The sequence below is a fragment of the Rhinatrema bivittatum genome, chromosome 8 (genome assembly GCF_901001135.1).
Source record: "Rhinatrema bivittatum chromosome 8, aRhiBiv1.1, whole genome shotgun sequence".
Lineage (NCBI taxonomy): Eukaryota > Metazoa > Chordata > Amphibia > Gymnophiona > Rhinatrematidae > Rhinatrema > Rhinatrema bivittatum.
Window position 1 is genome coordinate 159,225,770 of NC_042622.1, and position 17,134 is coordinate 159,242,903.

The 17,134-nt window shown below is 40.5% G+C and overlaps 1 protein-coding gene across 16 annotated transcripts in view; it reads right to left on the reverse strand.

The window, feature by feature from the left end:
* ZNF618 (zinc finger protein 618) overlaps positions 1-17,134 on the reverse strand; it is a 638,793-nt gene that overhangs the window by 256,813 nt on the left and 364,846 nt on the right. For 13 of the 16 annotated variants that reach the window (XM_029611901.1, XM_029611889.1, XM_029611890.1 and 10 more), the window contains one exon: positions 13,927-13,962. The exons of the other annotated variants lie outside the window; for them this stretch is intronic. In XM_029611901.1, the coding sequence (XP_029467761.1) occupies positions 13,927-13,962 (36 nt within the window). The remainder of the gene's footprint in view (positions 1-13,926; positions 13,963-17,134) is intronic. 16 annotated transcript variants of the gene reach the window in all.

A 17,134-nucleotide genomic window follows, 5' to 3' on the forward strand; every position in this document is an offset into this window, starting at 1 on the left:
CCCCACCGGCTCAGCCCGAGGGGAACATGGGCTGGTAAAGGCAAAGCTCCAGTTTGGCCTCTGTCTTGTCCAACTCTGCCTGCCAACAGTGGGGACCAGTAGGGCTTCACCCTACAGGTTGCGCCAACTCCACTTTATGTCCCAGGGTCCACAAGTGGAACAAAAACAAATTGGAGAAACATTTTTCATTCAGCATACAAAAGTAAGCTCTGGAATTCATTCTTGCAGAATGAGGTAAAGGCAGCTAGCATAGATTGGTTTAAAAAAAGGTTTGGACAAGGTTTTGGTGGAGACGGCAATAAACTTATTAATCAGACAGACTTGGGAAAAGCCACTATTTATCCCTGGGCATTAGCAACATGGGATCTACCTACTGTATAGGATCCTGAATTGGAAACAGGATACTGGGCTTGTTGGATCCTTGGTATGATCCAGTTTGGCAATTATTTTCCTAAATTGTTATATAATTTAACCCAAATGAAAGCAGAAGCCCCAGGTGGAGTGTTAGAGAAAATTCTTGTTTTCTTTGCCCAGTCTGATCTGGTGTCTAAGGGAATGCCCATAGACCCCTCCTTTGACTGCATCAGTGCTTACCAAGATCCTGATGAAGATAGAGTGACCAGGGTGGAAATAGATGGAACTTCCCTAGGTGTGCAGTCTCAGACTGGGATGGAGGTAAAGGTCCTCCTTTATGGCTAGTAGCTAAGTAGGTAAAGACATTATCTATACACTGATGCCTCCAGGATAGGTGCTGGTGAAGAGACATCCTCTTTGAAACCAGAATAATATCATTACTCTGTGAGCTCCACAGAGTGGCTCCTGGACAATCCAGGCCTGTACTGCTCTGAAAAACAGAGGGAGAAGGGAGCAGATGGGTGCTAGAACTTCAAGCTATGTGAAGAAAGAGGGAAATTTAACATGTCCTTCTAATCCTGTCAGCATGTTTGAGTTGTGCATAGAAGGCACAGGAGACACCTTCTGCTTTTGCACCTGAAAAAGCAACAGAACCATAAAGAAATATTGATGTTCAGATGATTTCAGGCTCTTCTGTACAGATGGCACTGGTTATAGCAATGGCATGGATGCTGTTGCATCCATGGCATTGGCCGTTATGCTTCTATCATGCTGACCATGCCAAATTTCTGTTTCAAATGTACTGATAATGCTGGGCTCTTGCATTTCGCTGAAGAGACAGAACCTTGACTCCAGCCAATGCATCAGGATCCTGTGCCTGTGGCACTTAGGAAACCAGCACCCACTCAAAGGGTCTGAAACAACCATAGAAACATAGATGCGACAGCAGAAAAGGACCAAATGGTCCATCTAGTCTTCCTAGCAAGCTTATGGTAGCATCTGCCATGCCATACAAGTTACCCCCATAGTTATCAATTTCTCAGACTGACAAAGACAGGGCACTTGTTGGTTGCTGTCTGAGAAATTCCCCTTTACCTCTTGCCGTTGAAGCAGAGAACAATGTTGGAGATGCATCAAAAATAGCAGACGTATTGGTTAAGGGTAGTAACAGCAGCAACAGTAAAATTCAATGTCCTTTTTGGTTGCTGTCTGAATCTAATTCCCCTTTCCCTCTTTTCCCCCTGCCAATGAAGCAGAGAGCAATAACCGCCACACCAGCAAGTTACCCCCATGCACTCTTTTCTTCATTTCCATCCTCTAGCCTTTAGGGATCCACAGTGTTTATCCCATGCCCCTTTGAAATCTTTCACTGTTTTTGTCTTCATCACCTCCCCCGGAAAGGCATTCCAGGCATCCACCACCCTCACTGTGAAGAAATATTTCCTGACATTGGTTCCAAGTCGTCCTCCCTGGAGTCATTACGTGACCTGTAGTTCTACTCATTTCTTTCCAACAGAAAAGGTATCTGAAGGTCTGTATCATATCTCCCCTGTATCTCCTCTCTCCCAGGGTATACATATTTACGTCCTTCAACCTCTCCTCATAAACCATTTGATGGAGACCCACCACCACCACCATTTTGGTCGTCCTTCTCTGGACTGTCTCCATCCTGTCTCTGTCCCTTTTGAGATATGGTCTCCAGAAAGGAACACAGTATTTCAGGTGAGGCCTCACCAAGAACCTGTACAAGGGGGATCACCACCTCCTTTTTCTTACTGGTTATTCTTCTCTCTATGCAGCCCAGCATTCTTTTGGCTTTAGCAATCACCTTGTCACATTGCTTCGCCATCTTCAGATCGCAAGATTATCACCCCAAGGTCCCTCGCTTGCTCTGTGCACAACAGCCCTTCACCCCCCATAACATACAGCTCTTTTGGATTACCGCACCCCAGATGCATGACTCTGCACTTCTTGGCATTGAATCCCAGCTGCCATACCTTAGACCACTGGTTCAAGCTTCCTTAAATCATGCTCATTCTCTCTACTCCTTCCGGTGTGTCCACTCTGTTGCAGATCTTAGTATCAGCAGCAAACAGACAAACTTTACCTTCTATCCCTTTGGCAATGTCACTCCAAAGATATTGAACAGAACCGGTTCCAACACAGATGCTTGTGGTACTGCACTAACACTGTTCTCTCTTCAGAATAGATTCCATTTACCATCACATGCTGTCTTCTATCCATCAGCCAGTTTGTAATCCATGCCACCACCTTGGCGCACACTCCCAAGTTTCTCATTTTATTCACAAGCCTCCTATGCGGGACCGTATCAAAAGCAAGTAGATCACATTAAGTGCTCTTCCTCAATTCAATTCTTTAGTCACCCAATCAAAAAAATAAGGATTTGTCTGACAGGACCTTCCCCTGGTGAATCCATGCTGCCTCAGATCTAGCAATCCTCCTGACTGTAGATCTCTATCCTTTCCTTCAGCAGTGTCTCCATTAATTCTCCCATCACAGAGGTGAGGCTATCTGTCCTATAGTTTTCAGCTCCTCTCTGCTACCGCTCTTGTGAAGCGGGACCACCTCTAATCACTCGGCACCACTCCCGTTTCCAGGGATCTACTGAACAGGTCATGCAGCAGACCCGCCAGCTCATCTCTGAGCTCCCCTCAGTAGCCTGGGATGAATCTCAGCTAGACCCATGGCCTTGACCACTTTCAGTTTTCCTAACTCTTCCCATACATTCTCTTCTTTAAACGGAGTTTCATCTACCCCACCAGATCCTCAGGCTGTACCAGCAGTAAGGGGAGCCTTAAAAGAGGAGCTTTTGTTCGACTTACTACCCAACTATGAGGAGGAGATCTGTTTGACTCCAAAGCTCTGTCATCTTAAAGTCTCTGTTACTCTGCAGAGTCATAGTAGGGATGCAGACACTTGTAATCAAGTGTTGTGCATGTGATTGACATCTTATCTTGAATCCACTAACAAATGGCTTCTTGGGCCTAAGAATTTAACAACTTTTTTTTTTTTTTTTTAAAGCACTAAGGGCTGTTGAGACAGAAAAAACACTTGAAAAAGGAGGCCTGTTTAAAAGGAAAAAAAAGAGAGACAGAGGAACACATCCAGACTGCACTATAGACAAAAATTAACTGAAGGGTTCACAAGGCAGTATTACTATGGGAACACCCAGTACAGTAAAAGCTCTACTAAGTTCCGAGAGAGAGTGATCTATTCGGCACCATTGGATGATGTCATCTATATGCTATGGCTAATTCAGCCTTGCTTGTCTAAGGAGAATGGGGAAAAAGGGGAATGTCTGGAAAAGGATGTTTACTGATGTTTGTAGTATGAGAAATAAAGTCCTAGATCTAGAAGCAGTCATTCAATAGGATAACTTGGATGTAGTGACTATCACAGAGATGTGCTACACAGACAACTATGACTGGGATATAGTTATGCAGAACTACAATCTATTTAGGAAGGACATGGTAGGAAAAAAGGCAGGAAGAGTGGCATATAAAAAATATTAAAGCATCAGAACTGCATTGCTTATGTGGAAATTATTAGATTCAGAGATGAAGGGAGGAAGTAGAGATGCTGGTGAGGAAAAAGAGAATGTTTAACAAATACTTCTGTTCTACATTCACTGAGGGAGGGCAGAGAACAGGACCACAGAAAAAGGACACACACAGATTTGGAAGCAAGGTAAATCAAACAATTTTCAGAAGACTGGGAGGAGCTAGCTAAAAAAGTAGATAAAGAGATGGGGCCAGGTGAAATACATCTGAGGATATTAAGGGAATTTAGAGAAGTTCTGGCAGCTCAGTTGGCAGACATATTCAATGCTTCTTTAGAGTTGAAAGTAGTTCCTCTTCACAAAAGTGGAAGGAGAAGGCTGGAAACTTCAGGTCGGCTAGTCTAAACTCTATAGTAAATAAATTAGTGGAATTGCTGCTAAATCAGAGGATAGTGCAGTTTCTGGAATCCAATGGATTACAAGATGCAAGGGCACATGGTTTTAGTATATATATATATAAGTTCTGTCAGATAAAGCTTATCAATTTCTTTGATTCGGTGACCAGAGAGTGAAATCAGATGACAGTATTAGATATAGTATACTTAGATTCCAGCATGGCCTCTGACAATTCCATACAGGCGACTTATAAATTACCTGGGCGCCTTTGGTATTGGGCCCTAAAGAGACTGACTGGGTTGAGTAGGAAGTGAAAAAGGGTAGTTGTAAATGGCATTCTCTCCAAGGACGGGGGCATTACTAATGGTATGCCACAGGAACTGGTCCTTGACAGGTTCTTTTCCAAATTTTTTAAACCAATATTGCAGAAGGGCTATCAGAAAGAATTGTTTTTTTGCGGATGTGACCAAAACAGGTTAGACATCCAGGAAGGTGTGGAAATCATGAAGAGAGATCTAGCAAAGCTTGAGGAAAGCAAAGTTGCTTATCTGTAACAGGTGTTTTCCCAAGGACAGCAGAATATTAGTCTTCACACAAAGGGGAAAGGCAACAGTCACTCAGCAACTCATGGTTCAGAGGGAGGTATCTTCAAAGGATACTAATGAAGCATTAGAATTAGGGCATCTCAACAGAGAGGTTCCAATAATAAAAAAAAAAAGTAGTCCAAGTGCCTATAATTAAAAACTCACCTGAGCTAAAAGATTCCAATTTATCTCTGTCAACTGAAAAGCAGAACATAAATGCAAACAAAAACACACACTTTAAAATGCTTGTATGCAAATGCCAGAAGTCTAAGAAGAGAATTAGAGTATATAGCAATGAATGATGACAGACTTAATTGGCATATGAGACATGGTGGAAACAGGTTAACCAATGGGAAAGTGCTATCCCGGGGTACAAATTATATCACAATGACAGAGAGGAGCATCTTGGTAGCGGGGAGGCGCTTTATGTCTGGGATGGCATAGAATCCAACAGGATCAAGATCCTGCATGAGACTAAATGCACAATCGAATCTTTATGGGTAGAAATCCATTGTGTGTTGGGGAAGAGAATAGTGATAGGAGTATAGTACCATCTACCTGGCCAAAATTGTGAGATGGACAGTGAAACATTAAGAGAAATTAGGGAAGCTAACTAAATTGGTAGTGCAGTAGAATGGGAGATTTCAATTACCCAACTTAGTCAAAAGGAGTCAGTGGTAAACCACACAGTATATAATCATCAAAAAAGAAGTGGAAACCAAAAATTAATTATAATATAGCCTAGAAAGTGTCAGCAAGCCTGACGTTGTGAAACTTAAAAAGTAACCAACCGGTCTTCTAATCATCCACCTTCAAAAAATCTTTTAATGAAAAAAAAATGTATTTTTGTTATTTTTATAAATTTTTCTAAAATGTCCTCTGTTTTCAAAACAGTATGTGGTGAAAGACTCAAATGTTTTTTTGGGGGTTTTTTTTTGTTTGTTTGTTTTTTTATCCAACCAGGGCTGGTTGGATAAAAAAAAACATTTAAGAGTCTTTCACCACATACTGTTTTGAAAACAGAGGACATTTTAGAAAAATTTATAAAAATAACAAAAATACATTTTTTTTCATTAAAAGATTTTTTGAAGGTGGATGATTAGAAGACTGGTTGGTTACTTTTTAAGTTTCACAACGTCAGGCTTGCTGACACTTTCTAGGCTATATTATAATTAATTTTTTGTTTCCACTTCTTTTTTGAAGATTTCAATTACGCCAATATTGACTGGGTAAGTGAAACATCAAGGCATGTTAGACAGATAAAGCTCCTGGATAGAATAAATGACAGTTTTATGGAGCAATTGGTTCAGGAACCAATGAGAGAGGGAGACATTTTAAAACTAATTCTCAGTGGAGCGCAGGATTTGGTGTCAGAGGTAACAGTGGTGGTGGCCGCTTGGCAATAGTACTCATATGATCAAATATGAATTAATGACTGGAAGGAGTACAGTATGTAAATCCACGGCTCTAACGTTAAACTTTCAAAAGAGAAACTGATAAAATGAGAAAAATTGTTAGAATAAAACTGAAAGGTGCAACTACAAACAAAAAGTACGCAACAGACATGGACATTGTTGGGAAAAAAACCCAACCCATCCTAGAAGGACAGACCAGATGTATTCCACGCATTAAGAAAGGTAGAAGGAAGGGAAAACGTTTACCGTCATGGTTAAAAGGTGAGGTGAAAGAGGCTATTTTGGTCAAAACATCTTCATTCAAAAATTGGAAAAAGGATCCATCAGAAGAAAATAGGATAAAGCATAAGCACTGGCAAGTTAAATTTAAGACACTGATAAGACAGACTAAGAGAATTTGAAAAGAAGTTGGCCATAGACGCAAAATCTCACAATAAAAACTTTAAATCTATCTGAAGCAGAAAGCCTGCGAGGGAGTCGGTTGGACCATTGGATGATCAATCGATTAAAGGGGCACTTGGAGAAGATAAGGCCATCGCAGAAAGATTCGCAGAAAGATTTGCTCCATTGTTTACTGAAGAGGATGTTGGAGAAATATCCATTTAGGAGAAGGTTTTCATGGGTGATGATTCAGATCAACTGAACCAAATCAAGGTGAACCTAGAAGATGTGGAAGGCTGACTGACAAACTGAAGAGTAGTAAATCACCTGGACCGGATGGCATATAGCCCAGGGTTCTGAAAGAACTAAAAAAAATGAAATTTCAGAACCATTAGTAAAAATTTGTAACTTATCATTAAAATCATCCGATGTACCTGAGGACTGGAAGATGGCCAATGTAACCCCATATTTAGAAAGGGATCCAGGGGTGATCCAGGAAACTATAGACTGTGAGCCTGACTTCAGTGCCGGGAAAAATCGTGGAAACTGTTATAAAGAATAAAATCACAAAATATTTAGATAGACATGGTTTGAAGGGACACAGTCAATATGGATTTACCCAAGGGAAGCCTTGCCTCACAAATCTCCTACATGAGGTGAATAAAACATGTGGACAAAGGTGAACCAGTAGATGTGGCGTAATTGGATTATCAGAAGGCAGTCAACAAAGTCCCACATGAGAGGCTTCTAAGAAAGCTAAAAAGTCATAAGATAGGAGGCGATGTTCTTTTGTGGATTGCAAGTTGGTTAAAAGACAGGAAACAGAGTAGGATTAAATGATCAGTTTTCACAGTGGAAAAAGGTAAACAGTGGAGTGCCTCAGGGATCTGTACTTGGTGCTTTTTAATATATTTATAAATGATCTGGAAAGGGGTATGACAAGTGAGGTGGATCAAATTTGCGGATGACACAAAATTAAATCTCAAGCAGATTGTGATGAATTGCAGGAGAACCTTGCAAAACTGGAAGATTGGGCTTCCAAATGGCAAATGAAATTTAACATGGACAAGTGCAAAGCAATGCATATAGTAAAAAATAACCCTTGCTGGAGTTACATAATGGTAGGTTCTATCTTAGGAGTTACCACTCAGGAAAGAGATCTAGGTGTCATAGTGGTTAATACATTGAAATCGTCAGCTCAGTGTGCTGTGGTGATCAAAAAATTGAACAGATCAGGAATTATTAGGAAAGGAATGGAAAATAAAAAGGAGGATGTCATAATGCCTCTGTATTGCTCCGTGGTGAGACTGCACCTTGAATACTGTGTACAATGATTTAGATGTACTGGAAAAAGTGCAGAGAAGGGCAACCAAAATGATAAGTGGCATGAAACGGCTGCCCTATGAGACAAGGCTAAAGACGTTAGGGCTGTTTAGTTTGGAGAAGAAACGATTGAGGGGGATATGATAATACGATAGAAGTCTACAAAATCATGAAAGGACTTGAACAAGTTAATGTAAATTGGCTATTTACTCTCTCAGATAAAATAGAAGGGCTGGGAGCAATCCATTAAATTACCAAAAATTCTCTCATTCAGCGCACAGCTAAGCACTGGAATTCATTGCCAGAGGATGTGGTTATAGCTGTTAGTGTAACTGGATTTCAAAAAGGTTTGGATAAGTTCCTAGAGGATAAATCCATAAATTGTTATGATGGTAAAGCTTGTGATCTATCTAATGTTTGCGTACTTACCAGGTACATGTGACTTGGATTGGCCAGTGTTGGAAACAGGATACTGGGCTAAATGGACCCTTGGTAGGATCCAGTATGGCATATCTTATGTTCTAAGATTTAATACTAAAAAATGCTGAGTCATGCATTTGGGCTTCAAAAACCGAAGGGAACGGTACAGTATATGAGACGAAATTCTTCTAAGTATGAAACAAGAATGAGATCTAGGGATGACTGTATCTGATGATCTCAAGGTTGCCAAACAGGTAGATAAGTGCACAGCAAAAGTGAGAAACATGCTTGGATTCATAGGAAGAAGAATGGTTAAGCAGAAAAAAAAAAGGAGGCACTATTACTACTGCATAAGTCTCTTGTGAGACTTATGCAGGAGTACAGTTCCAGAGATCATAATTTTGAAGGGGGGGGGGGGGAGGGGAGAAGGAAGTATGTGATGAAGCAGGAGCTTGACACATGAGAAAGCCAGAAGAAAAGACATGATAGTTAGTATTGCTAGCAGAAAGAGGAAGCTCTGTGTTGCGTCCGGACTCAGGCGGCTTCGTCCCACATGCCTCACCTCAATATTCGCTTTCTCCACCAGCCTCGGGAAAATGACGACCGCCGCGTCTGCTTGCCGCATTCCCCGGCATTCCCGGAACGGCTATGGCAAGTCATTCCGCCATGATTCACCTGAGGGCCTCCTAGGGTGCGCGGGCCACCCACGACTTTATGCCAGTGTTGGCACGAACCTCAGGGGCGTCCCCCTCGAGTGACGTCACACCATCCGGGTATTTAGCCTGCCCATTTGCTGACTGACTGAGTTAGCAAGGATTGGATTTGTCCAGTCTAAGTTGCTCTGCCGCTTCTTGCTGCTGCTGGAAGCTCTCTCTACCCACCGGGGTTCTACTAACTTGGGTACCCGCTCCTCGGGGGCCCTATGCTTCTTTCCAGGTACTTGCTCCTCGAGGGCCTGAGTTGTTTACCTTGGTGCCTGTTACCATTACTTCTACCAGCTGGGAACTCCACCATTACAGCTACAAGAGTGTGAGTAATCTAACATCTACCAGTCTGTCTCACCTACAGCTCCTCATTGGAAACCTGCATCGGAGCTTCCTACACCACCATTGTGGGATGGGTCTCCTCAGCCGAGGACCCAAGACTGCTGCTGCAGGAATCTACTCACTACTGCCACTTTGGTGAACTCTACAAGCTGTACAATAAAGATTCTCTCTGTGTCTGTGCATCTGAGTCTAGCCTGGTACTGCAGTTCCCTGCGTGGCTCCTCCCCATGGGAGTGGCTATCACTGCAGCACTTAAGAATCCAAACACCTCAAAACCATAACACTCTGATGAGAGGTTCATAGGGAACACTGGTTTAAAAGGAGAAAGAAAGCTTAAAGAGTTAGCCAGGGGACTCAAAAACTAGACACACCGGGAAGAAAAGACTGCTAGGAGAAGTAGTCTGGGAACCTTTTACAGAGAATCAATCAGCATAAAAGCAGTAGCCCAGACCACTTGTGTCAATAAACGCAGGACATAGTTGAGGCGAATTATATTTGACTGAGGCTGTTAGCCTTGGGGTTAAAAGAAAGAGAAGGAAAGGAGAATGCAGAAGGAGGGAGACATCAACCAGAAGTTCCTTGGGAAGCAGACCAACCTGCAGCCTTTGATTCAGGGATTGGAACCTGCACTAAGGTACTGTGGAAGAAAATTATTTATGTGCAGCACTGGGAGAGTTGTGCTGGCTATTGTGGATTACTCAAGCGCCTTACTAAGAATACCCTGCTGCCAAAGTTGAAAGTGTAATAGAGACATTGGTACATTAAATGAAGTAAGCTTTACTGCAATAGCTTTCTGGGGCATCTGTATTCCAAGAAACTGTCAGCAGACTGTGCCAGACTCAGGTAAGAACCTGTTAACTATGGGTGTCACCTAGTTGCTGAATTTAGAGACTATACCAACAATAAAAAATAAACCCAACAGAAGTAGAAACAAAAATAGCTAGCCAATAAAAAGAGAGGCATAGTGACTATGCAGCAATCTTATATTTCAGAGATGCAACAGCAGTTAACATGCTAAACTGTGATCCCCATCAGTCAATTGCAAATTACTGTTAAGGGGATTATCTCTGATGCGCAAGGTTTTTTGATGGACAATGGAATCAATTTTTTGTTGGTAAACATCCTAGAACACCTGTCACATAAGGTATGCCTAAGGCCCATAAATCTATGATACTCCCCCGTGTGAATGGTTTAGTTTTAGAACCTTTGTTCATCCTAGTTGATTTGTTTATACAATGTATGTGTTGCCACCACAACTTCCTATGTTCAGGATACTTCTCATATGATAAGAAAATTTTTTTTTTTTTTTTTTTATCACCATGGATATAGTCTCTTTATACAAATATTCCTCCTCAGGAGGCAATTAAGGTATTGGATTCTATTTGGCAAACTCTTTCATAGCCACAGCATAGTCTTGGAAAATGTATTTCCAGATTAGAACAACTTGTTCTTACTAACAATGTTTCATTTGAACGTAATTTTTACCAACATATTCATGTATTTCCCATGTCACCCAACAATGTTAATCTCTATGTTGTAAGTTTTGAGGATGTATTTATCATTCCTCTTGCTTTTCTCATATTGCTATGCGGTACAGATATATTGATAAATATCTAGTAGATGTCCATATAAAAATGTAACAGAATTCCATAACTGGATGAAGACCTTGGTTCATAATTTTAAATTTACTATCCAATATTATTCACATAAGCTTCCTATTTTGGATTTAATGATTAAGGATGGGTCAAACATTCAACTTTCATTATATAAGAAACCTGTGGAATGCAACAACATGCTCATTTCCCAGAGCCATCATTTGAGACCTTTTCAAGAAGGTTTACCAATAGGTCAGTTCTTTAGATTACAAAAGCTATGTTGAGATTTACAGGATTTTAAAATTCAATCTCAAGACATGGCTATAAGGTTTAAGATGTTTATTTTTAGCTATCCATCTTCAGCAATAGGAACAGCATATCAAAGGACCTGCTTTTCACAGCAGGAGGATCTTTTGTAGTATGTCTTCAACTCACAACCACAGAACTGTATGTGTATTGAGGAAGCCTATCAAATCACAAGCAACTGCAACTTCTGTTAGATAACACTGGCACATACATGCAGATAAACCTCTAATATCTAATTCAAAATTCAAAACATTAGAGATCATGAGGTCAGATTACCATCGTTGCCCAAGACTATTTAGTCTGATGCAAGACATCTCTCACTTGGATTATATCAACAATCTATTGAATTTAAAGTTATAAGCCACACATTGGAAATCAAAATGCTTATATGGTCTTTATTCAAAGTAAAGCAGTCGAAACAAGAAATACTATACTGATTCAACGAAATAAGTTCCCTGACATGACTATATTTTGCAGTAAAGCTGCATTGGATGGGACAAAACTGCAGAGAGAACTATAAGTCAAAGATTCAATGTACAAAACACAGTCATGTCAGGGAACTTATTTCGTTGAATCAGTATTTCTTGTTTGGGCTGCTTTACTCTGAATAAAGACCATATAAGCATTTTGATTTCCAATGTGTGGTTTATAACCTTTTCTACATTTTATACACCTCATTCTGTCATTATTTTGTGAGGCTAATGCTCTCCACTTCTTATTTTGGAAAAAAAAAAAAAAAACTACTGAAAGCATTTTATGGGTTCATCTCACTCCTGGGTACAAGGTGATACTCCACTGGCTGTACAAATGATTATGTAATCTGTTTAATACAGTGCACTTTATTTATGAGAGTTGTACAAAAAGAACCATATGGGTTAGGCTTATTGAGCATAAAAGTTGTTTAAATATTAGAATGAAAAGCTCTGATAATAAATCACTGCTTAACATTTCAGCATACATCTGACCAACTAAAGTGGACTGTTGAACAAATTCCTGCATACATTTGAACAACTAAAATGGACCATTGTTTAATAAATTCCTGAAATGTGGTAAGGAGGTGATTGTGAGGCTTTGCTTAATAGCAGAAAACAGTTTTTATTCTACATCGTTTACAGCCTTATGGACTTAATGAAGAAATTGAAAGACATAGCATGAAGTGATACAAACTTATTTCTCCAACATCACATCATTCCACTTATCATAGCCAGTTTCATGTTATACTATGATTGGCTCTTTGTTGAATCAAAATAGCGAACTGTAATTTTGTTCCCTTCATCCTTGTGCAGATTATGCAGGGCAGTAAAGATATTTGTATCCCCTGAGGCAGAGAAATATTTCTTAAAACACGGTAAAGTGTTGGGTTGTTGAGTGGTAGACACAATAAGGAAGCTCTATTTGGAGAAGAAAATTTTAGAAGATAAATTAGACTAAATTATTTTGTGGTGTTGAATTTTTGTGCACTATTTATGTGGACCTATGATTATAATGGACAATAATTTCTAGTCATTGCAACAATAGCTATTCACATCCTAGTATGATGGTCCAACATCACCTTCTCAAATAACTGTGGTTTGTATAGTTCCTTTAGAAACATACAAGTAGTGGAATTTTATTTTACTGCTGAATTTAGAGCCTATGATACAGTACTCCCATTCTCAAGACTGTTGCTGCAATTGGCCAGCCTTTGAATAGTAAAGGCGGGGGTGGGGAGGTCTATTAAAAACTGAAGGAAAATCCTAAATAGTTGTGAATGAAAGTTCAATGCATCAGGATCTCAGCACTAGTTCTGAATGAGCTAGAAGTAAAAAGGAGAAAGGAAGAACTACTAGACCAAACAAAATTAAAAAATACACTGTCGTCATTCTGGCTTAGCCACTGGTGGAAACAGAATGCTGGGATTGCTGGACCTTTCGTCTGACTTAGTATGGCAAAACTTATTTTCCTGTCTCATAGTTGGGTGCTATAACCACGCCACTTCAACTCAGTGTATGAATTCCAAACAAGCTGTATGCCCACAGATGTACACAGTATAAACCCAAAGTGATTCTTAAGTGGCTTATGCTATTTATAAAAATACAGGATTGAGGCAGAGAGAGCAGAGAAGAGAAAGTTAAGAGAAAGACAGGAAGGGAAAAAGGTAAAAATGAAATAGAGGATGAGGGAGCAAGGGAAAAATCAAAGGAAGCATTGCTCCTTACCAAAATTTGGGTGCATAATTCCTATTGGTGACTTTTTATAGGCTGTTGAAAGTTTTCATTATATTTTTGTTGTATATTATAAAATTTGTCCAGTGCCCTTGTTGGAGGGCTGGCTTTATAAATATGAATAATCAAGCAATCGATTACTACCCACTGCCAAACTATAGGCAGCCGTTAACAGTCATAGCATCAGCCTGTACACCAGTCCCTTAAGATGAGCTGCAGTAGTCTGAAATGTTTCTTTAAAAAAAAAAAAAAAATGAACAAAGGGTGAAACACTGAGATGAATTAAAAATGAGCCGCAGTGAGTTTGGGTTATAATTATTTATTACTTCATAGCTCAGACCTATACTGTTTAAACAAACCAGACAAATACTTTTCTGCTTACCTGACCGATTCTCTGGGGCCCCCTCCACACTAAAAACTAATATAGAATATAAAGAGGGAAAAAGAACAGAAATACAAATTAACTTCTGTCAAAATATGTCTTCCTTTTCCTTAGAAGATTTTCACTGGTAGATTTAATATATTTTATTATTCATATACAATGTACCAATTCTACCATATGTGGGGCAATCCAAGATATAGTGCTTGTAAGTGGCAAAATTTTTATGAAAATACAAAAATAATTACAACGTGAGAAACTGTGGATCATTTCTCACTCAGCCGCTCAAATAACTATTGGAGGCAGGCAAACAGTAGTAGCTGTTTATTTATCCAGAAAGCGCTCTCATTACACACAACATGCTACTAAAGCAACATAAAAGAACCAGAGGAAATATGCAGTGCCAGTCCTCTAAAACTACTGGCAATCTATGGCAACCCATGAATAAACATATTTTGCAAAATTTACAACTGAAAACAGCCAATTTCTAACATTTATAGCATGACCACAAATTGCTAGTTTTAGCGACCACTCAAAACTTACGTCATATGCATTTCAAAGCTCAACATTCGCACTGTCAGAGATAAAAGACTGCATGTAATGAAGATGAGCTGAGTTTCAAAACATGTGATACAAATGCCCCACGCCCCCTAAACTTCTTGCACTGTTGTAATAGTATGCTGTATGGATGCTTTCTGAAAATATGAACAGCTTGTTACCATTTTTTGGAAATCTGTATAGTGGACATCTGAAGAGCTGTACATAAGGAGTGTACAGCAAGTTATTCTGCTGTTTGGATATTCTATTACAAATCACATGAGGCTGGCCTGAAATGCTGGGGCAGAAATCTTGTATCTGATTAGTATTTCAAATTCTGTGCATGATTTCACTGACATGGGTCTTAAAACTTAACAAAGTGTTCCCTGTAATAGCTGTGAACATTCTTTGAAAGAACAAGGAAGAGAAAACCATGCTTGTGCATGTATTTTATAATGTTTTTCAATTCTGACCCTATTGAAAATTACCTCACCGTTATTACATTAACATATAGAACATGGTAAATTATGGCAAATACCAACTGGTCCATCCAATCTGCCCTGCAAGTTGCTTGGGGTTGTAACTGCTGCTTTCTTGCACTTTATCCCCATCCAGAAATGTTAAAAACTGAGGTAAATTTTCAATAGGGTAGATGCTAGGCCAAAGCTCCTCCTTCTGCCCTCGGTGTTAACCTGTGTAAAAATTGTCCCTCCTCCCCCCACTGCTGCTATTTTTCAAGATGGTGGCAGCCAACCTGAGTCTGGCATCATTATATGGCAGATTCTGCCATATAATAAAATGGCACTGGTCTCAGGTCAGTTGACACCAGGCAGGATTGACTGGGATAGCTTCTTCCTCATTTAAACCCACAGGTGAGGAAAGAGAAGAGAAAGTGGGGGCCACGGGATAATGACAAGTTGGGAGACTGTTACATATATTCTGAGCTGCTTACATGGCCAGCCTCCATTGAAAGGGAGAGGGGAAGGCAACAACTAGACACGTACATAAAACGCCTTCTTAATGTTGAAAACACAGCAACTAAAACTGGTCAGCAAGGTACAAAGCATCTGATCTGCTGCATGGAAGGTCAGCATGATTCAAAACATTACAAAGGATCTTTTCTCATCTCTGTAATCTTTATTCTCCCAACATTGATTGACTGCTGTCCTGCTCAAAGTACAAAACACTGACACCTTGTGAGGCAAAATACAACATTCCATTAGACCAGTGTGTCTCACCTGGTAGGCTGTGACGCACCAGTGTGTTGCTAAGCACATACATATGTATTGCAATCCTCCACCAGCAAGATATCATGTTTTCTAGTCTGCTGGCCCAGCAACTCTTCCCTCCCCCACTTCAGAGAGAAGCAGAGAAGTCTTCCTTCGCCTGAACTTGGAAATACTAATAGCCCAGGCAGATGATCTTGTTTTAGTCTACCAGCTGCCTTAAGTCAGCTGCCTCTACACTGGATAGCTGCTCTCCAAAAGGAACTTGGGTTTGGTCCACTTCAGGTCCGATCTCTGAGCCAAACTATCCTTTCTATACTACTCATTTCTTCAAGTAGTATAATTGGTAGATTTCAGTTTTTTTATGTTTATCTAGCTGACCGACTTTTTAATCTATGGGCCCAGTTTTCTCCAGAATTTCATAGGGTCTTTGCTAATAGACTAACAGATTGCTTTCTAATGATGGGAGGAGGTCAAGAACACTGTTTCCGGGATGGAATATTCTCTAGATCATGGGATGATTGTAAGCCTGAGTCTGGGAACTCTGAGCCTTTTCTAAACATAGGTGGCTGCCTACTCAGCCTTTTTAGGCGACTTTGTACTCAGAGCATATAATCCACTAGATTCTGCCTGGGGTTTACTTCAACTTGCCAGGTCCAAGATTCCTCTCGGTCTCTTTCCATACAGTAACTCAAATAGGGAAAACTCTCTTGAGCTCCATGGTACTTTGCTGACTGTGAGCAGCACATATGGAATTAATGTGTCAGTTCTTACCGTCTTCCTCCAAAAATTTCCTCAACTCCTGGTCGAGTGCTTCAACTGACTGAAGCACTCGACCAGGCCATCAGTCTGCAGACCTAACATCCAGAGTTTTTTTTCTTGAGCAAGATGCAGATTTGTTTCATGACCTTGGAGATAAAAGGGGCTCTCCTGACCCGTCAGGATCTCCTTGGGCAGCCCAAGTTGTGAAAGAACCTCTATTAGGGTGCACTGCTGGGTCTTCATAGTCTATAGCAGCACTGCTTCTGGATATCTGGTGGCATAGTCTAATATGACGAGAATGTACTTATCACTCTAGTGGCCCCACAAGATCCATGCCCACTCTTTCAAAAGGAGTCTCAAATATATACATTGGTATGAGAGGTGCCGCCCATGCTCCAGCACGCTTTGTAAGTTGGCAGGACAGCAATAAAACTGGACCTGTTTATGAAGGCACAGCCAACTGAATTATGCCAGGATTTTTCCAGAGTCTTTTCTTCTCCCACGTGACCCCCTAGAAGGTGGCTGACTGTGTCCTAACTGCATAACCTGCTGACGATAGGGTTTGGGAACAAGGAGTTGTTCTATCACGTCCCCTTCCACACTTCTCTTTGGGACTCTGTAAAGGAAATCCTTTTTCATCACAAAACAGGGAGGAACTGGGTCTTAAAGCTGCACTCCATCCAACC